Source organism: Thalassophryne amazonica, chromosome 4 (genome assembly GCF_902500255.1).
Source record: "Thalassophryne amazonica chromosome 4, fThaAma1.1, whole genome shotgun sequence".
In the NCBI taxonomy this organism is placed as follows: Eukaryota; Metazoa; Chordata; class Actinopteri; order Batrachoidiformes; family Batrachoididae; genus Thalassophryne; species Thalassophryne amazonica.
The window spans coordinates 132,055,497-132,082,524 of NC_047106.1; the positions used below are offsets into that span (position 1 = coordinate 132,055,497).

The 27,028-nt window shown below is 41.1% G+C and overlaps 1 protein-coding gene and 1 long non-coding RNA gene across 5 annotated transcripts in view; one reads left to right on the plus strand and one right to left on the minus strand.

Annotated features, from left to right (window-relative positions):
- Positions 1-5,195: 5,195 nt before the first annotated feature.
- On the plus strand, positions 5,196-27,020 carry LOC117508756. Of its 2 annotated transcripts, none has more exons than XR_004560189.1 (3): positions 5,196-5,207; positions 6,303-6,312; positions 26,756-27,020. It is a non-coding gene; the product is annotated as an uncharacterized LOC117508756 (long non-coding RNA). The 2 variants fall into 2 exon arrangements; XR_004560188.1 differs by lacking the exons at positions 5,196-5,207; positions 6,303-6,312 and adding exons at positions 14,385-14,396; positions 15,965-15,968.
- Positions 25,193-27,028, minus strand: part of ppp1r13l (protein phosphatase 1, regulatory subunit 13 like) — a 41,893-nt gene continuing 40,057 nt past the window's right edge. For all 3 annotated transcript variants that reach the window (XM_034168582.1, XM_034168583.1, XM_034168584.1), the window contains exon 12: positions 25,193-26,512. In XM_034168582.1, coding sequence (XP_034024473.1) covers positions 26,477-26,512 — 36 coding nt within the window. In that variant the 3' untranslated portion in view covers positions 25,193-26,476. The remainder of the gene's footprint in view (positions 26,513-27,028) is intronic.

Genomic DNA, 27,028 nt, shown 5'->3' on the forward strand with positions numbered 1-27,028 from the left:
GTCATGACCAAAAGAACTAGATCGAAATGGGCTTCGTTAGGAAGGTGGCTGGTGTCTACCTTAGATATAGGGTGAAAAGTTTGGTCATCCGTGGGGAGCTCGGAGTAAAGCCGTTGATCCTTCGCGTTGAAAGGAACCAGCTGAGGTACTTCGGGCATCTGGTAAAGATGCACCCTGGGCGCCTCTCAGGGAGGTGTTCCAGGCATGTCCATCTGGGAGGAGACCCTGGGGAAGACCCAGGACTAGGTGGAAAGATTATATCGCCACAATGGCCTGGGAACACCTCGGGATCCCCCAGTCAGAGGTGGTCAATGCGGCCCACGAAAGGGAAGTCTGGGGTCCCCTGCTAGAGCTGTTACCCACGTGACCCAAACCCAGAGGAGCAGTTGAAGATGAGAGTGAGCGATCTTTAATTGCAATTACTATGGGGAAGATTTCTAGTGCGTGCAGACTGGGTGATTGCTCTAAGTCCAATGAGAGAAATGTTTACATTTTCTGGAAATCATAAGATTAAATAGCAACAACCAGCCTCATATACAGTACTGTTCAAAATAATAGTAGTGCTATGTGACTAAAAAGATTAATCCAGGTTTTGAGTATATTTCTTATTGTTACATGGGAAACAAGGTACCAGTAGATTCAGTAGATTCTCACAAATCCAACAAGACCATGCATTCATGATAGGCACACTCTTAAGGCTATGAAATCGGGTTATTAGTAAAAAAAAAAAAAAAAAGTAGAAAAGGGGGTGTTCACAATAATAGTAGCATCTGCTGTTGACGCTACAAACTCAAAACTATTATGTTCAAACTGATTTTTTAGCAATCCTGTGAATCACTAAACTAGTATTTAGTTGTATAACCACAGTTTTTCATGATTTCTTCACATCTGCGAGGCATTAATTTTGTTGGTTTGGAACCAAGATTTTGCTCATTTACTAGTGTGCTTGGGGTCATTGTCTTGTTGAAACACCCATTTCAAGGGCATGTCCTTTTCAGCATAAGGCATAAAGTATTTTGACATATCCAAACTGATCCATGATACCTGGTATGCGATATATAGGCCCAACACCATAGTAGGAGAAACATGCCCATATCATGATGCTTGCACCACCATGCTTCACTGTCTTCACTGTGATCTGTGGTTTGAATTTAGAGTTTGGGGGTCATCTCACAAACTGTCTGTGGCCCTTGGACCCAAAAAGAACAATTTTACTCTCATCAGTCCACAAAATATTCCTCCATTTCTCTTTAGGCCAGTTGATGTGTTCTTTGGCAAATTGTAACCTCTTCTGCACATGTCTTTTATTTAACAGAGGGACTTTGCATGGAATTCTTGCAAATAAATTAGTTTCACACAGGTGTCTTCTAACTGTCACAGCACTTACAGGTAACTCCAGACTATCTTTGATCATCCTGGAGCTGACCAATGGGTGAGCCTTTGCCATTCTGGCTATTCTTCTATCCATTTTGATGGTTGTTTTATGTTTTCTTCCACATGTCTCTGTTTTGTTTTTTGGGGGGGGTTTTTTTGTCCATTTTAAAGCATTGGAGATCATTGTAGATCATTTTTTGCACCTGCGTATAAGTTTTCCCTCTCCAATCAATTTTATAATCAAACTACGCTGTTCTTCTGAACAATGTCTTGAACGTCCCATTTTCCTCAGGCTTTCAAAGAGAAAAGCATGTTCAACAGGTGCTGGCTTCATCCTTAAATAGGGGACACCTGATTCATACCTGTTTGTTCCACAAAATTGACGAACTCACTGACTGAATGCCACACAACTATTATTGTGAACACCCCCTTTTCTACTTTTTTTGACTAATAGCCCAATTTCATATCCTTAAGAGTGTGCATATCATGAATGCTTGGTCTTGTTGGATTTGTGAGAATCTACTGAATCTACTGGTACCTTGTTTCCCATGTAACAATAAGAAATATACTCAAAACCTGGATTAATCTGTTTAGTCACATAGCACTACTATTATTTCCTTCCCTCTGTAGCCAAGTGCTTGCTCACAGGGGGTCGTTTTGACCGTTGGGGTTTTACATAATTATTGTATGGCCTTGCCTTGCAATATAAGGCGCCTTGGGGCAACTGTTTGTTGTGATTTGGCGCTATATAAAAAAAAAAATTGAATTGAATTGAATTGAACACTACTGTATGTATTTTTGTCAGACTAAGGTATCATTCTTACAGAACATAATTGAATCTAAATTAATTTCATTATATTTTCTGTGCTTCTCCAACCGAGTAACTGCCAAATCACCATTATCTTTTCACAAATATGGGAATGAAAGTCAAAAATATCATTAAAATGTAGTTTTATGTAAAACAGTATGAAAATTTTCCACCGGCCTCATGACCAGCTACAGGGAGACCCCGTAAGATTTCTTTTCATGGGCCCAAAATCCCTGGCGGGGCCCCTGGTCTAGCATACCTAAAACTTACTCCTAACCTATGAGCAATGTGCTTTAAACCTATGTGTAACATATCGAAATTATCTCCAGCTCATATTGACGCATGTAGAAGCACAGAATTTTGAATGTGTCAGCTACTGTATAATGGCGCATTGGCAGCATTTTTGATAAGTAGGCATGGCGTGACAGCTGCGTGATCGTTGTTCAAGGGACTGTTGTACATCTGCCACTGTGGAAATCAATACGTTGTCTATAAATTCAACAATAAAGCCATAAAATACATGACTTAAGCAGTTGTTTGAAACATACTCTTGTTTGTCAACGATTTACTTTTAAATTGTCAGATTATCCAATGAGTTGACAAATCTTTTCTTGTCGACTAGTCAGGTGTGGGTTAGTCATAGTCAACTGTTACAACTAGTTATCCCAGCCATAATTTGTTGTTGTAGTTACCGTGGTTTGGACTGCTATGCTGCAGAGCGGATAAGTCACCATGCAAAACATGATTTTTTTTTTTTTTTTTAATAATGGAGCTCTTTTCTTGAAAAATTCTTGAAAGGGTAGTTGTAAAACAGCTAACTGATCATCTGCAGAGGAATGGTCTATTTGAAGAGTTTCAGTCAGGTTTTAGAATTCATCATAGTACAGAAACAGCATTAGTGAAGGTTACAAATGATCTTCTTATGGCCTCGGACAGTGGACTCATCTCTGTGCTTGTTCTGTTAGACCTCAGTGCTGCTTTTGATACTGTTGACCATAAAATTTTATTACAGAGATTAGAGCATGCCATAGGTATTAAAGGCACTGCGCTGCGGTGGTTTGAATCATATTTGTCTAATAGATTACAATTTGTTCATGTAAATGGGGAATCTTCTTCACAGACTAAAGTTAATTATGGAGTTCCACAAGGTTCTGTGCTAGGACCAATTTTATTCACTTTATACATGCTTCCCTTAGGCAGTATTATTAGACGGTATTGCTTAAATTTTCATTGTTACGCAGATGATACCCAGCTTTATCTATCCATGAAGCCAGAGGACACACACCAATTAGCTAAACTGCAGGATTGTCTTACAGACATAAAGACATGGATGACCTCTAATTTCCTGCTTTTAAACTCAGATAAAACTGAAGTTATTGTACTTGGCCCCACAAATCTTAGAAACATGGTGTCTAACCAGATCCTTACTCTAGTAATACTGTGAGAAATCTTGAAGTCATTTGTCAGGTGACCCTGAACCATCCCTTAGTTATGCTGCTATAGACGTAGACTGCTGGGGGGTTCCCATGATGCACTGTTTCTTTCTCTTTTTGCTCTGTATGCACCACTCTGCATTTAATCATTAGTGATTGATCTCTGCTCCCCTCCACAGCATGTCTTTTTCCTGGTTCTCTCCCTCAGCCCCAACCAGTCCCAGCAGAAGACTGCCCCTCCCTGAGCCTGGTTCTGCTGGAGGTTTCTTCCTGTTAAAAGGGAGTTTTTCCTTCCCACTGTGCTTGCTCACAGGGGGTCGTTTTGACCGTTGGGGTTTTACATAATTATTGTATGGCCTTGCCTTACAATATAAAGCGCCTTGGGGCAACTGTTTGTTGTGATTTGGCGCTATATAAAAAAATTGATTGATTGATTGATTTTCATATTAAGCTTACATCATGATTTACTTTGCTGCCGTTGGCCTGACAGAACCAATCAGCTCAGCAACACAACTGAGCGTGGTCCTGAAAACTAGAGCATACAAATTTAATGACCCGAGGGCGCAGTGGTCGACTTCCTAAGAAGGAACTGTTTTCCTTCTGAGCCAATTAACACATCAAGCCCCACCTCCATTCTATTAGGAGGCACCATTATGAGCTTAGATCTTGGTTTTAAAAGCAATTTATAGACATGCGCTGTATCCCTGGATCTCTTCTGCCATAACCCCAAATATCGGATCAGATGATGAATGACTTTACCCGAGCCCGTTGGTCAAGTGCAAAGTCCCTGTGTGAACGTCACTGTTTGGAGGATTAACACCACAGCAGTGCCGCTCCGTGCACACTTGGCCTGGTCAGACTTCAGATGTGAAGCAGAGCACATTCTGATGAGCACTTGGCTGAGAGATTTATAACTGGAGTTGCATTCAGGAAGGGCATCAGCTCTTGTGACCCTGAGCAACTGGGGGCAGCCAAAAGTGAACAAAAACATGTGTGTGTTGGGGGGGGGGGGGGGTTGCAGGAGCAAGCGAGTGACGTTTCCATCTTGCCTCTGCAGTGAAAGTTGAGGAATGCAAAAACTTGAGTGTGTGGAAGGAGGGCCATTTGCATAAACATGTCCACAACAATGTCCAGCTGGACAGATGATAAGATTCAGGAAGTTCTCTCAGTAAGCACTGATGCCTGAATTGTCACACCATTTTGACAAATGGCAAAAGCCATTCCTGCTGGGCATAAGGTATTTTGACACCTTCAGGCCCAGCCTTCATGTGCCACCCTTCGACTAAACAGGGCACAAGCTCTGTTCTGGTTTACACACTAAATTTTGAACAGTTTGTACCATTTTGACAAAAAATAATCTGAAGAGATGACTCAAAACCAAAACAAAACAAAAAGCGTTTTCGCTTGATCAGCACAAAATTCTTCCTGAAAATTACATTTTTCTGTAAATCTGATTGGTTAATCGTGTGAGATTTCAGACCATTTCAAGCAAAATATTGAAACCGTTTCACATTTGATGTGTTGCTCCACCCCCTGACCACATTGCTGCGCAGGTGTCACTAATGGCGCTGACCTGAGACTGACAGAAACTGGTGCAGTGACAACGATCCCGAAATGCGTGGATTTAATGGCAGTGACTGGATTGATTGATGGTGATGATGAGATGAAGAAATCTGGGGGTCTGCTCACAGAATTTCCAGTTTGGCATGAAGACGCTGCTACGCTAAGCTTTGACGAGCTGACCACACGCTATCACAAGAGAAAAATAAACTGTGCAAACGATGGAATTGGATTACAACGGGAAGATCCCTGTTGTGTCTGATGATTTTAGGACGTTCATGCTGGAGTAGGCACAGACAAACCAGTGACACAGTGTCACTCCTGGCGTTTAATCCTCAGAGCACACAGCCTCTGGACAGCAACCAAATCACTGATGCTTTTGCTCTTAACCACAACAACAGGCACATTGTGCTGTTATGAAGACATCAATGGTAGGGGAAGATTTTCTCTCTGCCTGCTGTTGGCATTTTTCTCCCGAGGCTATAGGCTACATGTGGAGGTCTGTGAATATTTGTATTGAACAGTAGCCTAGGTTTGTGTGTGATTTTGGTCATTTTGTATGTCATTAGTGACTGTCGCAGATCAGAATGTGACTATGTGTACGCATGCCTGTGATTGTGACAGAGGTGTAGAGAGCTGTCATGACACACAAGCTCATAGCTCTCTCATAAAAATGCCAAGCTCCCCCACAGCACCTGCAGAAAAAAAATCTCTGGAGCCGCCACTGATCATTGAATGTGATTTTCTGATTCTGTTTTTTTGTTTGTTTGTTTGTTAAGATTGTGTCTCTCACAGTTGAAGTGTACCTACGATAAAAATTACAGACCTCTCCATTCTTTGTAGGTGGGAAAACTTGCAAAATCGACAGGGGATCAAATACTTATTTGCCTCTCTGTATATATATATATATATATATATATAGATAGATATAGATAGATAGATAGATAGATAGATAGATAGATAGATAGATAGATAGATAGATAGATAGATAGATAGATAGATAGATAGATAGATAGATAGATAGATAGATAGATAGATAGATAGATAGATAGATAGATAGATAGATAGATAGATAGATAGATAGATAGATAGATAGATAGATAGATAGATATAGATAGGTTTTTAAGGAGAGGAGAGGTGATCAGACATCGGTGGAGCATAGCACAATAAAGCGGCACAGACCCACAGTGGGCGTTTTCGCTCCTTCCTTTCAGAACCTTGGACAGCGGAGCAGCCTGAGCATGGCAAAGTGACGTGGGTGTGTTTTGCGCCATTCGCTGGTGTGGAATGATGGATGATAGAGATGTAAATGGGTGTGATTTCTAATACATTTTAACTTGTTTTGTTTTGTTTTAAAGGGGAGATGTGATCAGCTGAAAGATGCTGAAAGAGAAGAGCGAAAACGCCTGCTGTGGGGTCGTGCTTCATTACAGTGCTGCAGTCCGGCACGCCACATGTAGGGATGGAGAGTGAAATGCACTTCTGTCTTGCTGCTCCACAATTCCTCAGTGGTGTCAGCACCGCTGCTTTCAGTACGCCTTTTGCTGTTCCTACACGCCTGAAAGATATGTAGTTGGTGTTTTCTCTTCATGATGACCCACTGGAGCAGTACACTTGAATATTTTTCATGAATAAATGGAATGTTGCTTTTTTAAACGGCAGAATTTTTTTATCATGACTCACGGACTTGTCGCTCTTGAAAAGCAGCAGAGCAATGAACCAACAAAGCAGCAGGTCGGAGCACTGCTTCATTGTTTAAAGCTTCAAAGCAGAGCTTTACAGAAGTGGTTGATTACAGACCCGCTGCAGGGTCTGCATTCAGCGTAAAGAAATGATAATTTTCCAGATAAAACACCCTCAAAAACAACGGCCGCCCTGAAGGACCGATAAGGGAATCATTAAGCAAAAAGGTTATTAATGATTCTCGAAAACAACCAGTTTACGATACCAATCACTCACGGTCCCCCCGAAGAACTCTGGCACCCCCCAGGGTGGACGCACCTCACAGTCTGAAAACCACTGCTTTAGATCATTAGTGTTCATGTGAATGATGTCTGTGTCTGTCTTACAGTGAAGAGCATTTTTGGTCCTTCCAAGTTTGGAACATGGGTAGTCTTTGTGGGAAAACAACCACAATCACATCAGTGACCTGATTTGCATATTAATCAAGTCATGGATTCAGTGAGTGCATAATCATATTTTGGCTTATAGAAACTAGTGGCACACCAACACTTGACACCACCTACTGTAAAACTAACTCCAAAATATTTTCCAACTTCTCACTGCTTCTCTTTGTCCCGTCTTTTAATCAGACAGCTGATTTCCATCCACTTCAGTGTTAACAGGTTCCAAATCTTTGATATGGCTGAGTGTCTACATCTGTTTCAGGTGAAAAATTTCACCAGGAAATGCATGAAGTCAAAATGAACACATGGAGGAGGAGGCAGAAGCTGAACTCAGAGTGCAGAATAATAATGGAAGAAGGTGATAAAAATAAAATGTAGAACTCCTCCACAGCCAGGTGACATGTTCACAGTGTCACCGATCTCATCCCATCTGAGCCAGCAGGCTGCAGACCAGTAACCGTTCATTTTCACTCCACATTGGTTCTACAGAATCAGTGTTGAGTTAAAAAAAAAAAAAAAAGAAAAATAAAGAAAGACAGGAAAAGGCTCCCCAGTGCTGCAGGAGCAGCTCTTTCTTCAGGGCAGAGAGGTGTGTGGATGCTGTGTGGGAGCATTCCACCAGTCATTAGCAGATCTGCTCGTTTCCACTCTCCCACAGCAGCTAAAGTAGAATTGAGAAAAAAAAAAAAAAAAAACAGTTCCATGAATAAAAAACAGAGTGGAGATGACATTTGTGCAGTTTCTTGTCTGCAGCCGAGGCCAAGAGAAGTTCAATGTGACATTAGGTATGCTGCTGCTGCAGGTTCAGCTCACTTAAATTACTTTAATTATTCACTAGACGATCCCAACCATTAGGTCAGCTCACCACAGGAACACCACAGCAACTGAGAGAAGAACACAGTGTTACCTTAAAGTGCCAGCGCAGCTTTCATGAAATCAATTGACAGCATCAACTGACATATTGTCTATTTAAGCATAAAAATTCAAAAAGAAAAAATAATATAGCACCTTCAACTGCACCACAGACTAAAACAGTTAAATGTGGTCTATTAAACATTAGGTCTGTCTCTTCTAAGTCCCTGTTAGTAAATGATATAATAATTGATCAACATATTGATTTATTCTGCCTTACAGAAACCTGGTTACAGCAGGATGAATATGTTAGTTTAAATGAGTCAACACCCCCGAGTCACACTAACTGCCAGAACGCTCGTAGCACGGGCCGGGGTGGAGGATTAGCAGCAATCTTCCATTCCAGCTTATTAATTAATCAAAAACCCAGACAGAGCTTTAATTCATTTGAAAGCTTGACTCTTAGTCTTGTCCATCCAAATTGGAAGTCCCAAAAACCAGTTTTATTTGTTGTTATCTATCGTCCACCTGGTCGTTACCGTGAGTTTCTCTATGAATTTTCAGACCTTTTGTCTGACTTAGTGCTTAGCTCATATAAGATAATTATAGTGGGTGATTTTAACATCCACACAGATGCTGAGAATGACAGCCTCAACACTGCATTTAATCTATTATTAGACTCAATTGGCTTTGCTCAAAATGTAAATGAGTCCACCCACCACTTTAATCATATCTTAGATCTTGTTCTGACTTATGGTATGGAAATTGAAGACTTAACAGTATTCCCTGAAAACTCCCTTCTGTCTGATCATTTCTTAATAACATTTACATTTACTCTGATGGACTACCCAGCAGTGGGGAATAAGTTTCATTACACTAGAAGTCTTTCAGAAAGTGCTGTAACTAGGTTTAAGGATATGATTCCTTCTTTATGTTCTCTAATGCCATATACCAACACAGTGCAGAGTAGCTACCTAAACTCTGTAAGTGAGATAGAGTATCTCATCAATAGTTTTACATCCTCATTGAAGACAACTTTGGATGCTGTAGCTCCTCTGAAAAAGAGAGCTTTAAATCAGAAGTGCCTGACTCCGTGGTATAACTCACAAACTCGCAGCTTAAAGCAGATAACCCGTAAGTTGGAGAGGAAATGGCGTCTCACTAATTTAGAAGATCTTCACTTAGCCTGGAAAAAGAGTCTGTTGCTCTATAAAAAAGCCCTCCGTAAAGCTAGGACATCTTACTACTCATCACTAATTGAAGAAAATAAGAACAACCCCAGGTTTCTTTTCAGCATTGTAGCCAGGCTGACAAAGAGTCAGAGCTCTATTGAGCCGAGTATTCCTTTAACTTTAACTAGTAATGACTTCATGACTTTCTTTGCTAATAAAATTTTAACTATTAGAGAAAAAATTACTCATAACCATCCCAAAAACATATCGTTATCTCTGGCTGCTTTCACTGATGCCGGTATTTGATTAGACTCTTTCTCTCCGATTGTTCTGTCTGAGTTATTTTCATTAGTTACTTCATCCAAACCATCAACATGTCTATTAGACCCCATTCCTACCAGGCTGCTCAAGGAAGCCCTACCATTAATTAATGCTTCGATGTTAAATATGATCAATCTATCTTTATTAGTTGGCTATGTACCACAGGCTTTTAAGGTGGCAGTAATTAAACCATTAAACCAAAAGCCATCACTTGACCCAGCTATCTTAGCTAATTATAGGCCAATCTCCAACCTTCCTTTTCTCTCAAAAATTCTTGAAAGGGTAGTTGTAAAACAGCTAACTGATCATCTGCAGAGGAATGGTCTATTTGAAAAGTTTCAGTCAGGTTTTAGAATTCATCATAGTACAAAAACAGCATTAGTGAAGGTTACAAATGATCTTCTTATGGCCTCAGACAGTGGACTCATCTCTGTGCTTGTTCTGTTAGACCTCAGTGCTGCTTTTGATACTGTTGACCATAAAATGTTATTACAGAGATTAGAGCATGCCATAGGTATTAAAGGCATTGCGCTGTGGTGGTTTGAATCATATTTATCTAATAGATTACAATTTGTTCATGTAAATGGGGAATCTTCTTCACAGACTAAGGTTAATTATGGAGTTCCACAAGGTTCTGTGCTAGGACCAATTTTATTCACTTTATACATGTTTCCCTTAGGCAGTATTATTAGACGATACCCAGCTTTATCTATCCATGAAGCCAGAGGACACACACCAATTAGCTAAACTGCAGGATTGTCTTACAGACATAAAGACATGGATGACCTCTAATTTCCTGCTTTTAAACTCAGATAAAACTGAAGTTATTGTACTTGGCCCCACAAATCTTAGAAACATGGTGTCTAACCAGATCCTTACTCTGGATGGCATTACCCTGACCTCTAGTAATACTGTGAGAAATCTTGGAGTCATTTTTGATCAGGATATGTCATTCAATGCGCATATTAAACAAATATGTAGGACTGCTTTTTTGCATTTGCGCAATATCTCTAAAATTAGAAAGGTCTTGTCTCAGAGTGATGCTGAAAAACTAATTCATGCATTTATTTCCTCTAGGCTGGACTATTGTAATTCATTATTATCAGGTTATCCTAAAAGTTCCCTGAAAAGCCTTCAGTTAATTCAAAATGCTGCAGCTAGAGTACTGACGGGGACTAGAAGGAGAGAGCATATCTCACCCATATTGGCCTCTCTTCATTGGCTTCCTGTTAATTCTAGAATAGAATTTAAAATTCTTCTTCTTACTTATAAGGTTTTGAATAATCAGGTCCCATCTTATCTTAGGGACCTCATAGTACCATATCACCCCAATAGAGCGCTTCGCTCTCAGACTGCAGGCTTACTTGTAGTTCCTAGGGTTTGTAAGAGTAGAATGGGAGGCAGAGCCTTCAGCTTTCAGGCTCCTCTCCTGTGGAACCAGCTCCCAATTCAGATCAGGGAGACAGACACCCTCTCTACTTTTAAGATTAGGCTTAAAACTTTCCTTTTTGCTAAAGCTTATAGTTAGGGCTGGATCAGGTGACCCTGAACCATCTCTTAGTTATGCTGCTATAGACTTAGACTGCTGGGGGGTTCCCATGATGCACTGAGTGTTTCTTTCTCTTTTTGCTCTGTATGCACCACTCTGCATTTAATCATTAGTGATCGATCTCTGCTCCCCTCCACAGCATGTCTTTTTCCTGGTTCTCTCCCTCAGCCCCAACCAGTCCCAGCAGAGGACTGCCCCTCCCTGAGCCTGGTTCTGCTGGAGGTTTCTTCTTGTTAAAAGGGAGTTTTTCCTTCCCACTGTTGCCAAGTGCTTGCTCACAGGGGGTCGTTTTGACCGTTGGGGTTTTTCTGTAATTATTGTATGGCCTTGCCTTACAATATAAAGCGCCTTGGGGCAACTGTTTGTTGTGATTTGGTGCTATATAAATAAAATTGATTTGATTTGATTTGATTTATTTGACATTTTATTTAACTTATTATCAGGCAGCACTTTGCAATTATTTTATTTTCCTGTTTGTATAATGTTACAATAAATTGTTGGTTTAAACAACAAGTAAATTTAGGTTTGCATTTTGTTCCCATACTGTACAGAAAACGAACCGAACCGTGACCTCGTAACCGAGGTACATATCGAACTTTATCTTTCCAAACTTTATGTATCAATTTTTGTGTATCGTTACACCCCATCACATATCATTTTAATGACATTTATGTACAAGTTTGGTTAAGACGGTGTTGTCATGTGGACGGTGGTGCCAAACACATCACAAACATCATTACATCAAAAACAAAAACAAGGTTGAGAAGTAGTTTGGTATAGTCCATGTGCTACTGGGGTACCTGATGCACCCCTCCAACAGCTCAACAAATTGGGTATTTTTGGAAAGCTAATGTCTCCATCACACATAGTAAGAATGTGCAGGAACCAGGCTGAAACAGCAAATATTACCATCATCAGACGCAGTCAGGAGGAAAAGAGGCGTGGTCAGCTGTGTCAGAACGCAGCTACTCTACCTCATCCACACCTGCACGATGGCATCCAGAGTGCATGTAGACAAGAGGTAAGATGACACAGACTGCTGTTAGACAGCCATAAAAGGCGCTGAAGACTGCCCAGTGTCCAAACATCTGGATGGCAAACACAGGACCAGAATGGGAGCGCTGTGTTCCTTACGCGCACACGTGTGGGGCTGAAATGATCACTCAGCTGTGCGTCTGTGTGTGTGTGTTCATAACGGCTGCATGAGCCACTAAGCCTGCGCATGGCACACACGTGCTTGCATGTGCAGAGTGATTAGGTAACAAGGTGAATGTGTGGATGGTAGAGGTGGGCGGATCGATCCTAATATCGATACCAACGTCGGTATTGATATTGAACGATCCTTGTGTAAAAAGATTGATACTCAAGCTGTTTTTCTCTCCCGCACGCACTGATTGCTGCGCACGCAGATTCATCAAAGTCTACTCTCTGTCTGTAAGAGCAGTGCTGCGCTGTGTCACACAACACGGAGTAGCGCACCCTTGTATTGTGGTTTGTCAGCCCTCTACCTCAGGAGATTTTCTTTTAAGTTGTGTTGAGTGATATTTTTTAAACAAAAATGTTGATTATAATAAAGTATTTTGTTGTCACGTACAATGTTTGGCGAAATTCTATCCTAGGTCTTTTGGATCCTTTGGATCTATGAAGCTTAAATATGAAAAGGTATCGGTATCAGTATCGATATTGGCGAAACTGGGCCTGTATTTACTTGCTTTCGGATCAATACCAAAATTCCCAGTATCGCCCACCTCTAGTGGATGGAAGATTCTCAAAAGGAGGTGTGACTAGTGGATTAAACACTGTGCAAGATAGGGAGGAAGAGAGTGATATAAGGAGCAAAGATACTAGGGCAGGTGCAGATAGTGTGAGTGAATCGAAACATAAAGCAGATAGAAACAAGGTGAGAGACAAAGACATGAGGCAGGTGCAATGATGTGAAGTGAGAACAGAATCAGATATGAGTGAGGGACTACAGCGAACTATGAACTAAGCTAAACAGAATATAATACGACTATGAACAGGAACTTAGGATCAGGCATGGACATGAGAACTAACTAGAATAAATGAGAAATAAACACTAAATGCAAAACTACACCGGAACTGACGAGGAAACAAGTGGTTAAACAAACAACAGGAAAACAGTGACCACATGATAGCAGAAAACAAAAACCGACATGACCGCATAACTGATAACACAAATGAGAAAATAAACCTGTGATAAACTAATGATCAATATTGCAAACACAAACTGGCTGCAGAAAACTAGAAAGATGGCTAAAGTATACAGTAACAAAGAAACAAAGTGACAGAGCAAAACCATGAGAACAGCAGAAATAAACAACGAATAAAGCGAGAGCAGAAGGTGGACAAAAGAAAGAAACACCCTGATCAGGGCCGAGCATGACAGAGACAAGGGTAAATGATGCGCATTTTCTTTAAAGCATGTAGTACAGTGTGAATACAACCTCATATGCACCCTTTTCAGAAGAATGTTTTGACAAAATATTACTTTTTTTCACCCTCGCCCCCCCGTATCATATTAATGTATATCACCAGAAAGAGTACAATTTCAGCTTTCATATATTTTTCATAGGTTTGTGTGGCACATAATGTCAGTGATATGGGCTTTTGAAGAATGCATGCATGATATGTTGATTTTCTGCCAGTATGTCAAAATACGTATCTCGATATAAAATTTAATTAATTTTCATTTATATATCAATCAATCAATCAATTTTATTTATATAGCGCCAAATCACAACAAACAGTTGCCCCAAGGCGCTTTATATTGTAAGGCAAGGCCATACAATAATTACGTAAAAACCCCAATGGTCAAAACGACCCCCTGTGAGCAAGCACTTGGCGACAGTGGGAAGGAAAAACTCCCTTTTAACAGGAAGAAACCTCCAGCAGAACCAGGCTCAGGGAGGGGCAGTCTTCTGCTGGGACTGGTTGGGGCTGAGGGAGAGAACCAGGAAAAAGACATGCTGTGGAGGGGAGCAGAGATCAATCACTAATGATTAAATGCAGAGTGGTGCATACAGAGCAAAAAGAGAAAGAAACAGTGCATCATGGGAACCCCCCAGCAGTCTAAGTGTATAGCAGCATAACTAAGGGAAGATTCAGGGTCACCTGATCCAGCCCTAACTATAAGCTTTAGCAAAAAGGAAAGTTTTAAGCCTAATCTTAAAAGTAGAGAGGGTGTCTGTCTCCCTGATCCGAATTGGGAGCTGGTTCCACAGGAGAGGAGCCTGAAAGCTGAAGGCTCTGCCTCCCATTCTACTCTTACAAACCCTAGGAACTACAAGTAAGCCTGCAGTCTGAGAGTGAAGTGCTCTATTGGGGTGATATGGTACTATGCGGTCCCTAAGATAAGATGGGACCTGATTATTCAAAACCTTATAAGTAAGAAGAAGAATTTTAAATTCTATTCTAGAATTAACAGGAAGCCAATGAAGAGAGGCCAATATGGGTGAGATATGCTCTCTCCTTCTAGTCCCCGTTAGTACTCTAGCTGCAGCATTTTGAATTAACTGAAGGCTTTTTAGGGAACTTTTAGGACAACCTGATAATAATGAATTACAATAGTCCAGCCTAGAGCAAATAAATGCATGAATTAGTTTTTCAGCATCACTCTGAGACAAGACCTTTCTAATTTTAGAGATATTGCGTAAATGCAAAAAAAGCAGTCTTACATATTTGTTTAATATGCGCTTTGAATGACATATCCTGATCAAAAATGACTCCAAGATTTCTCACAGTATTACTAGAGGTCAGGGTAATGCCATCCAGAGTAAGGATCTGGTTAGACACCATGTTTCTAAGATTTGTGGGGCCAAGTACAATAACTTCAGTTTTATCTGAGTTTAAAAGCAGGAAATTAGAGGTCATCCATGTCTTTATGTCTGTAAGACAATCCTGCAGTTTAGCTAATTGGTGTGTGTCCTCTGGCTTCATGGATAGATAAAGCTGGGTATCATCTGCGTAACAATGAAAATTTAAGCAATGCCGTCTAATAATACTGCCTAAGGGAAGCATGTATAAAGTGAATAAAATTGGTCCTAGCACAGAACCTTGTGGAACTCCATAATTAACCTTAGTCTGTGAAGACGATTCCCCATTTACACGAACAAATTGTAATCTATTAGATAAATATGATTCAAACCACCGCAGCGCAGTGCCTTTAATACCAGTGGCATGCTCTAATCTCTGTAATAAAATTTTATGGTCAACAGTATCAAAAGCAGCACTGAGGTCTAACAGAACAAGCACAGAGATGAGTCCACTGTCTAAGGCCATAAGAAGATCATTTGTAACCTTCACTAATGCTGTTTCTGTACTATGATGAATTCTAAAACCTGACTGAAACTCTTCAAATAGACCATTCCTCTGCAGATGATCAGTTAGCTGTTTTACAACTACCCTTTCAAGAATTTTTGAGAGAAAAGGAAGGTTGGAGATTGGCCTATAATTAGCTAAGATAGCTGGGTCAAGTGATGGCTTTTTAAGTAATGGTTTAATTACTGCCACCTTAAAAGCCTGTGGTATATAGCCAACTAATAAAGATAGATTGATCATATTTAAGATCGAAGCATTAAATAATGGTAGAGCTTCCTTGAGCAGCCTGGCAGGAATGGGGTCTAATAGACTTGTTGATGGTTTGGATGAAGTAACTAATGAAAATAACTCAGACAGAACAATCTGAAAGAAAGAGTCTAACCAAATACCGGCATCACTGAAAGCAGCCAAAGATAACGATACATCTTTAGGATGGTTATGAGTAATTTTTTCTCTAATAGTTAAAATTTTATTAGCAAAGAAAGTCATGAAGTCATTACTAGTTAAAGTTAAAGGAATACTCGGCTCAATAGAGCTCTGACTCTTTGTCAGCCTGGCTACAGTGCTGAAAAGAAACCTGGGGTTGTTCTTATTTTCTTCAATTAGTGATGAGTAATAAGATGTCCTAGCTTTACGGAGGGCTTTTTTATAGAGCAACAGACTCTTTTTCCAGGCTAAGTGAAGATCTTCTAAATTAGTGAGACGCCATTTCCTCTCCAACTTATGGGTTATCTGCTTTAAGCTGCGAGTTTGTGAGTTATACCACGGAGTCAGGCACTTCTGATTTAAAGCTCTCTTTTTCAGAGGAGCTACAGCATCCAAAGTTGTCTTCAATGAGGATGTTCAACTACTGACGAGATACTCTATCTCCCTTACAGAGTTTAGGTAGCTACTCTGCACTGTGTTGGTATATGGCATTAGGGAACATAAAGAAGGAAACATATCCTTAAATCTAGTTACAGCGCTTTCTGAAAGACTTCTAGTGTAATGAAACTTATTCCCCACTGCTGGGTAGTCCATCAGAGTAAATGTAAATGTTATTAAGAAATGATCAGACAGAAGGGAGTTTTCAGGGAATACTGTTAAGTCTTCTATTTCCATACCATAAGTCAGAACAAGATCTAAGATATGATTAAAGTGGTGGGTGGACTCATTTACATTTTGAGCAAAGCCAATTGAGTCTAATAATAGATTAAATGCAGTGTTGAAGCTGTCATTCTCAGCATCTGTGTGGATGTTAAAATCGCCCACTATAATTATCTTATCTGAGCTAAGCACTAAGTCAGACAAAAGTTCTGAAAATTCACAGAGAAACTCACAGTAACGCCCAGGAGGACGATAGATAACAACAAATAAAACTGGTTTTTGGGACTTCCAATTTGGATGGACAAGACTAAGAGTCAAGCTTTCAAATGAATTAAAGCTCTGTCTGGGTTTTTGATTAATTAATAAGCTGGAATGGAAGATTGCTGCTAATCCTCCGCCTCGGCCCGTGCTACGAGCGTTCTGGCAGTTAGTGTGACTCGGGGGTGTTGACTTATTTAAACTAACATATTCATCCTGCTGTAACCAGGTTTCTGTAAGGCAGAATAAATCAATATGTTGATCAATTATTATATCATTTACTAACAGGGACTTAGAAGAGAGAGACCTAATGTTTAATAAACCACATTTAACTGTTTTAGTCTGTGGTGCAGTTGAAGGTGCTATATTATTTTTTCTTTTTGAATTTTTATGCTTAAATAGATTTTTGCTGGTTATTGGTGGTCTGGGAGCAGGCACCGTCTCTACGGGGATGGGGTAATGAGGGGATGGCAGGGGGAGAGAAGCTGCAGAGAGGTGTGTAAGACTACAACTCTGCTTCCTGGTCCCAACCCTGGATAGTCACGGTTTGGAGGATTTAAGAAAATTGGCCAGATTTCTAGAAATGAGAGCTGCTCCATCCAAAGTGGGATGGATGCCGTCTCTCCTAACAAGACCAGGTTTTCCCCAGAAGCTTTGCCAATTATCTATGAAGCCCACCTCATTTTTTGGACACCACTCCGACAGCCAGCAATTCAAGGAGAACATGCGGCTAAACATGTCACTCCCGGTCCGATTGGGGAGGGGCCCAGAGAAAACTACAGAGTCCGACATTGTTTTTGCAAAGTTACACACCGATTCAATGTTAATTTTAGTGACCTCCGATTGGCGTTACTGCCGACGTGAATTACAATCTTACCAAATTTACGCTTAGCCTTAGCCAGCAGTTTCAAATTTCCTTCAATGTCGCCTGCTCTGGCCCCCGGAAGACAATTGACTATGGTTGCTGGTGTCGCTAACTTCACATTTCTCAAAACAGAGTTGCCAATAACCAGAGTTTGTTCCTCGGCGGGTGTGTCGCCGAGTGGGGAAAAACGGTTAGAAATGTGAACGGGTTGGCGGTGTACACGGGGCTTCTGTTTAGGGCTACGCTTCCTCCTCACAGTCACCCAGTCAGCCTGCTTTCCCGGCTGCTCGGGATCTGCCAGAGGGAAACTAACGGCGGCTAAGCTACCTTGGTCCGCACCGACTACAGGGGCCTGGCTAGCTGTAGAATTTTCCACGGTGCGGAGCCGAGTCTCCAATTCGCCCAGCCTGGCCTCCAAAGCTACGAATAAGCTACACTTATTACAAGTACCATTACTGCTAAAGGAAGCCGAGGAATAACTAAACATTTCACACCCAGAGCAGAAAAGTGCGGGAGAGACAGGAGAAGCCACCATGCTAAACCGGCTAAGAGCTAGTAGCTGCGCTAAGCTAGCGGATTCCTAAAAACACGCAAAGTGAATAACGTGTAAATAATTTAGAGGTGATTCAGCAGAGGGAGTGCTTTAGTTAAAGCACGTGAAGATTACACTGTGAAACAAATCGTTATCTAGGTAACTAGATCAATCTAACTGCACAGATTAAACAGCTAACAGATACAGCAAAACACCGCTGTGCTCCGGAACAGGAAGTGATACAATACCGCAGTGAGAGCCAACCACCAGTAGAGGCAAGCAATATAGCACCAAATCACAACAAAAGGTGCCTCAAGGCGCTTCACATAAGTAAGGTCTAACTTTACCAACCCCTAGAGCAAGCACACAGGCGACAGTGGTAAGGAAAAACTCCCTCTGATGATATTGAGGAAGAAACCTCAAGCAGACCAGACTCAGAGGGGTGACCCTCTGCTTAGGCCATTCTAACAGTTACAAGGTTTTGCAAAGTTTTACAAAGCTGAAGAAACAGAAAACAGGAAATCAAACAACATAATAATATAAATAAGATGAGATGTCAACTCAGGCGTCAGTCCTCACGCCGTCAGTCGGCCTGTCCCCGCGACAGGGTCACCTCCGAATGCAGAGTAAAGCATGCAGCACATGCGTCAGGATCAGCCTGGCCCCTTGCGGTTTGGATTTGTTAGTCGCACAATTCCATGCAACGTCGTTCGTACCTCGGACAGAGAGAAAAAAAGCAGACCCAATCAGCTGGAAAAACTGCACTGAAGGTATAATTCATCAGCAGAAAGTTGAAAGAAAAACAGAGAAATTACTGAGGTGATTGCTGGCCATTAAGCTTCACGAACAGACTCAGAATTTAAATAAAGTTGAGGCAGAGACCTGTTCTGTTGCAATAAAATGACTTTAAAGGAATATGAAGCACAGTACCATACTATGCCAGTATGCTAGTCATATGTGAGGGAGAATAGATGCGTTATAAGTCTAGACTTGAAAGTCTCTACAGAATCTGACTCTTTTGTTGACACAGAGAGATTCCACAAAGCAGGTGCACGATAAGAAACAATAGGGACAAAAATAGTCCTGAGCCCTGAGAACGCAAAGCCCAGGCCGGTACGTAGGGTTTGATTATGCCAGCTAAGTGGGGAGGTGTTAGTCAATGAATAATTTTATTAGTTAATAGCAGCACCTTAAAATCCGACCTTGCAGAGACAGGATGCCAGTGAAGAGAAGCCAAAATGAGGCTTTAGAAGATTGCATTGCAACAGTGATAAGGTGGATGTCCAGTAATTTCTTAGTTTTAAACTCAAAGACTGAAATGATGGTCCTTGGTCCAGTGAGACATCTACATCAGTTTGACCAGCTAATGTTTAACCTAGGCTTGTGTGTTATACATCACACTGACAAAGTGAGGAACCTTGGGGTAATTTTTGATCCCATGCTGTCCTTTGACCTCCACATTAGAGATATCATAAAGACTGTTCTCTTCCACCTGTGAAATATAGCAAAGATTAATCCCATCCTGTCTGTGGCTGATACTGAGGCCCTGATTCATACGTTTGTCTGTTCTAGACTGGACTACTGCAATGTTCTATTCTCTAGTTTACCGCAGTCCAGCATTAGGGCTCTCCAATTGGTTCAAAATGCTGCTGCCAGACTTTTGACACGAAGCAGAAAGTTTGACCACATTACATCCATTTTGGCATCTCTTCATTGGCTTCCTGTCCCTGTGAGATCAGATTTTAAGGTTCTGTTACTAACCTATAAAATTATTCATAGACTAGCATCTCCCTACTTAGTTGACCTGCTTAAACTGTTGTGTGGGCCGCCAGAAGAGGAGGTACTGCTGGCCCACCACCAGAGGGCGCCCTGCCTGAAGTGCGGGCTTCAGGCACGAGAGGGCGCTGCCGCCACGGACACAGCCGGGGGTGACAGCTGTCACTCATTATCTCATGACAGCTGTCACCCATCTACACTTCATGATACTACTCCATAAAACCCGGACGTCATCTCCACCTCGTTGCCGAGATATCATTGACCTGTGAAGGTAATATCCTCAGCCAGAATCTAATTGTGTCTTAGTCTGAATTCATTTTGCAGCTGCTTTCCTGTGGAGTGCCTTATCAGTGAGGTTGGTGTAATCAGCGATGGCTTCGCTTCACACCCCAGCCAGATAAGTGTTGAGACAGGAGCTGCACGAGTGTGTGTAAGAGGTGGAGGTGGAATCTCCACCATTGTTGTTACTGGGTGTACACACACCCACTTCTTATTGTTTCTGCTCCTCGCCAGCATTATCAGATCTGACATTCGGAGACGGTGGCCACCTGGGGACTCGGGACTTGGCGGCTCCAGTATTCTCCAGGTTCGGTGGCGGAGGAAATCGTGTGGTTCCAGTTCTTCTCAGGACAGACGTCTTCTATCCTCGAGCCTGCTCACACGTCACCTTTGTGGATTGACTGTTTGCAAAATTCTGTATTTGTATTGTGGTTGTGCTCATTCACAACAGTAAAGTGTTCATATTCGACTCTTTCATTGTCCGTTCATTTACGCCCCTTGTTGTGGGTCCGTGTCACTACACATTCCCAACATAAACCCTACGTACCGGCCCAGGCTCTGCGTTCTCAGGACGCAGGACTACATTGTGTCCCTACAGTGAATAAAAAGTCTGTGGGCCACAGAGCTTTCTCTTATCATTCACCTGTTTTGTGGAATGATATCCCTGTAAAGATAAAACAGTCAGATTCCATAGAGACATTCAAGTTCAGATTTAAGACACATGTATTCTCCCGCTCGTATGGCTAGCATACTGGCATAGTAAGGAACTGGTTTTGTTGGGACAGTACGTCTCATGGCTAATTTGCTACTTTGCTAACTTCATATAATACAAATAATAACTTCATATCCCCAGATAATGACAATAATAATAATAACTTTATATTATATGCCATGCTTAATATTGTTCTTCTGTTTACCACACTACACGGACAGAACACAGCGTTGCTTTTACACATACTGTTTAATTCAATGCGAGCACTCACCGCAGATAAAGGTCAAAATCAAGGTTGGGTAGGATTACTTTGAAATGTAATCCAAAAGTAATCAGATTACAAGTAATCCAAATGTATGTACATACATACATGTAATCCACATGTATTCTTTCAAAGTAATCCTACCCAACCTTGGTCAAAATGCAACATCTTTCAACCAATCACACAATTTTACTGATCCACATTGAGGGGAACGGCCCGCCCATCTGGGGGCGGAGCTGGAGTGAATGTGTGTGTGTGGTCAGCATGCAAGCTGAAATAGAGATGATCTGTTCAGTGAAGGTATCTATTCAATACAACATCTAAAATTGAAGTCCGTTTCCTATCAGTTTTGAGTATTTTGAGTACGCTCCCAAGCAACCTGGGAAAAATTAGGAATTACAACCGAACACATTCTATCCCTTTAACTCATCTTATTAGCAACAGAAGCAGGTCACAGCCTCACTTCATCTAAATTCTGGGTCTGTTAGTGAAGCTCAGGGCTAGCTGCCGGCGATCACCTTAGTATTCTCTCTGCTTTTCTGTCGATTTAGCGCCGGTGAACTCATACCTAAGTTGCAGTTGTTTCTGACTGATTGATTCAGCTCTTTTTCGCTCTTTCCAAGGCACTGACGACATCGCTCAAGACTGACGGCTGCACACCACAGGACGCTGGACTGAGATGCCCTGGCTGAAGTTAATGTAGTACACTGCAATCTGCTTTTGGAATGTACTCTTCCATGAGGTCAGTTTGTGCTGTGGCCCACTGATGATGTGATGGATGGACACTGGCCCTGCACCCCAGGGTGCTGGACTTATCCCACGGTGCCCTGCCTGTGGCGCCAATGACTGCATGTTCATCTCAATAATGCACTTTGTTTTTGATGCTATTCTGGTTTTTCTTTTTCCTTTTCTTCAGCTTTGTAAAACTATGTAAAACCTTGTAACTGTTAGAATGGCCTAAGCAGTGAGTCACCCCTCTGAGTCTGGTCTGCTTGAGGTTTCTTCCTCAACATCATCAGAGGGAGTGTTTCCTTACCACTGTCACCTGTGTGCTTACTCTAGGGGTTGGTTACACCTTACTCATGTGAAGCAACTTGAGGCAGGCAGGCAGCTTTCTTGTGATTTGGCGTGGTACAAATAAAATAAATTGAATTAAAATTTAAGTTCAAGGACAAGAAGTACAAGACCAATTTCTTGAAATGGGACTAAAACCAGGTGTCATCTTTTTTAAACCTGTGAAACATCTGCGGCTAAAAACCTTGAGTGACATGAATACCATGTTCCCATTTAATTACAACCACAAAGGACAGAATAAAATCATTGGCCATTATTTATTCATCTGTCTGTCTGTCTGTCTGTTAGGAGGATTACATCATAACTACTGAATGGATTTTGACGAAATTTTCACCACAGATAGATAGGCCATAGAAGAACCCATTACATTTTGGAGGTGATCCGGATCCGGATTCTGGATCAAGTTTCACTTTATAGAGGCTTTGAAGGATTACATCAAAGCTACTTCATGGATTCTCACCAAATTTTCACCACAGATACATATTAGGCCATGGAAGACTCCATTAAATTTTGTAGGTGATCCGGATCCGAATCCAGATTCTGGATCAAGATTCACTTTATGTAGGAGTTGAAGGATTATGTCAAAACTGCTTCATGGATTCTCACCAAATTTTCACCAGATACACGTTAGGGCATGAAGAGTCCACTGAATTTCGGAGGTGATCCAGATCCAGATCCCGGATCAAAATTTCCCTTTATATAGCCTTTGAAGGATTTCTTCAAAACTAATTCACGGATTCTCACCAAATTTGCGCCATACATAGATATTAGGGCATGGAAGACTCCATTAAATTTTGGAGGTGATCTGGATCCAGATTCTGGATCAAGATTTCCTTTATAGTCTTTGAAGGATTTCTTCAAAACTACTAAACGGATTTTCACCAAATTCGCACCACAGAGAGGGCATGGAAGACTCCACTGAATTTTGGAGGTGATCTGGATCCAGATCCAGATTCTGGACCAGGGACCCCACTAATCCACTGCCAAGTAATGTCAATAGCATTAATAGCAAAATTGAACAACATCACTGAAGTTATACTTGGCTGCACAGCATCATCTGCTGGTCATTAAAGGGTATTTCAGTCATAAAATGTGGAAACCAGAATAAGAGGCCGATATATTTATTGATTGTTTATACATTTACTCACTTTTTTGACAAACGTCCCTGGAAAATTAAACTAACACTGGAAAAAGTTAAAAAGTAAACAACTGCATTGAATACTGCAAATAAACACAATCAAAACCTACAACAGCTTCACTATCACAGAAAACATGTTCTTTCTTCAACATATTAATTTATAAATGTATCAGTGCTGTATATTGTGTATAAACCAAGTAGAAAAGAACTCTTCCAGCAAACATAACTACAGTGCACTGAGACAGTATTCACAGCACTTCGCCTTTTCCACATTTTATATTACAGCCTTATGCCAAAATGGACACTTTTTTGCTTAAAAGTCTACACACAATACCCCATAATGACAATTTGAAAAAGGGTCTTTTTTTAGATTTTGCAAACATATTAAAAATAAAAAACTAAGAAATCACATGTACATAAGTATTCACAGCCTTTGCCATGAAGCTCAAAATTGAGCTCAGGTGCATCCTGTTTCCACTGATCAAACTTGAGATGTTTCTACAGCTTTCTACCTGAGGTAAATTCAGTTGACTGGATATGATTTTGAAAGACACACACCTGTCAACATGAAAGGTCCCACAGTTGACAGTGCAGGTCAAAGCACAAACCAAGCATTAAGTCAGAGCAATTGTCTGTAGACCTCTGAGACAGGATTGTCTTGAGACACAAATCTGGGGAAGAGTACAGAAATATTTCTGCTGCTTTGAAGATTCCAATGAGCACAGTGGCCTCCAACATCCATAAATGGAAGAAGTTCAGATCCACCAGGACTTTTCCTAGAGCTGGCTGCCCATCTAAACTGAGCAATCGGGAGAGAAGAGCCTTAATCAGGGAGGTGACCAAGAACCTGATGGTCACTCTGCCAGAGCTCCAGCATTCCTCTGTAGAGAGGAGAACCTTCCAGGACAACCATCTCTGCATGCAGGCCTGATTGGTGGATTGCTGCAGAATGGCCAGACGGAAGCCACTTCGTAAAAAGCCCACCTGGAGTTTGCCAAAAGTCACCTGAAGGACTCGCAGACCATGAGAAACAACATTCTCTGGTCTACTGAAACAAAGATTGAACTCTTTGGCCTGAATGCCAGGCATCATATTTTGAGGAAATCAGGCAGCATCCCTACACTGAAGCATGGTGGTGGCAGCATCATGCTGTGGGGATGTTTTTTAGCGGCAGTAACTGGAAGACTAGTCAGGATTGAGGGAAAGATGAATGTAGCAATGTACAGAGACATCCGGGATGAAAACCTGCTCCAGAGCGCTCTTGACCTCAGACTGGGGCTATGGTTCATCTTTCAGTAGGACTATGACCCCAAGCACACAGCCAAAATATCAAACGAGTGGTTTCAGGACAACTCTGTGAATGTCCTTGAGTGGCCCAGTCAGAGCCCAGACCTGAATCTGATTGAACATCTCTGGAGAGATCTGAAAATGGCTGTGCACCGACGCTCCCCATCCAACCTGATGGAGCTTGAGAGGTGCTGCAAAGAGGAATGGACAAAACTACCCAAAGATAGGTGCACCAAGCTTGTGGCATCATATTCAAGAAGACTTGAGGCTGTAATTGCTGCAAAAGGTGCATCAACAAAGTATTGAGAAAAGGGTGTGAATACATGTGATTTCTTAAGTTTTTTAATTTTAATACATTTTCAAAAACTTCAAAAACACCTTTTTTCCATGTTGTCATTATGGGGTGTTGTGAGTAGCATTTTCAGGGGAAAAATGAATTTACTTCATTTTGGAATAAGGCTGTAACAACAAAATGTGGAAAATGTGATGCGCCGTGAATACTTTCTGGATGGACCGTATGCTGTTATAATACGATGAAACAAACATGTTTATTGAGTTACCAGGTGACCTTTGTTCATTAGTCATTAGGAAAAAATAAAACATTTATCATCTGCTAGTGTGTTCAGAATGTTACATATCCAGGACAGGTTAGTATTTCTGAAGAAACTGCACTTTTTTTTTGGACTTTAAAGTTCTTTTCTGGTTATCCGAAATTGTTTTACCCCTAATACAATGTACAAGAACCCTTTCGACAGCAGAGCCAAATATTACACAACTTAATATTACCTGGGTAAAACCTCATCCCAGGCAAATCATACACAGGCACTTCAAAAAGTTCTCGGACGTACCCAGAAAACATCACAGGAGAAAGACTGTTCTTACAGTATTTCTTTCAGTGTAGTCTTCATTAGCCTTCGTGGTTAATGAAGTTGTTCACTGATGTCCAAGCTTCACTATCCCCTTGCAGAGGAAGGTCACGCCCTCAGCCTCCAGAAACCTTTGTTTCCGAGTGACGCTGAGAAATCTTTTTTAAGTGGCCTTGTATACGTCAACACAACAGGGTAGGACTCAGGTTACAAGCAGATATACAACTACTTTAAGAAGTCCTGCAGCTGATTAGTGCAACAAAAACAATAACATTTTCTGTGTCCCTCATAATCATGACTGATCTTTTACAAATTCAAAGACGGCATTTGGGCCTGTAAAACCGTAGACTATCCACATGACAATGCCAGCAGGAAATACCTAGTAACAGAATCAAGAAGGTTGGCACATTTGGAAAAAAAACAAGGATACGTATGTACACAGATTAGCAAAAATATAAAAGTCTGTTCACTTTGTAACTTCAGAGTCACAACGGTCAACTCAGCCGCAGTAAACAGGAGGCTGGTTTAGCTCTCTGTGAAAACTAAATTGAGCAATCACAGGGAAAAACAATGACCTGCAACTACTGTTTAAACACTTCTGATGGGAACACAAACATGCAGAACAGAGATAGCAGATCACAGATTTACAAAAAGTAATATCATACAGCAAACATGTCTCTGTCATAAGGCAAACACTGGTAAGACTCCTCGTCCATTCCTATCTCAGCCTGCTCACGACCACACAGTCAGATCAGTGATGCTGTAACGCAGGTCCAGAGAATCTCCATGGCAGTGTAACATGGGAAACTTAACACAGAGATTTTGGCCGGACCTTTGGAAAAAGCTGAAAAACAGAAACACAGAGAACATTATCATCTTTCTTCTGCAGTGATAGGTCCTAAGGTAACAGAACAACACTTACAGGTGTGTTCAAAGTAATAGTAGTGTGTTTAAAAAATGAGTCAAGCTCCAAGTCCTTATAGCAGTTTTTATTTCCAAACACACAAATGCATTGGGAATGCTGAACATTAATCACAACATGAAGAACAAGTGATCATATTTGTTATTATTTCATAGAAAGTGAAAGAATATTAGGCTGTTCAAAAAAATAGTAGTGTCTCCATTTTTCTTTTTGACCCTTGTTACACCCTTACAGGTGGCCCTTATTTAAGGACTAAGGCAGTAAATGTTGTGCACGCTGGCTGTAGTTCATTTCTCTCCGATCTGAGTAAAATGGGTCGTTCCAGACATTGTTCAGAAGAACAGTGTACTTTGATTAAAAAGTTGATTGCAAAAAGGGAAAACATATAAAGAAGTGCAGAAATGATAGGTTGCTCAGCTAAAATAATCTCAAAAACTT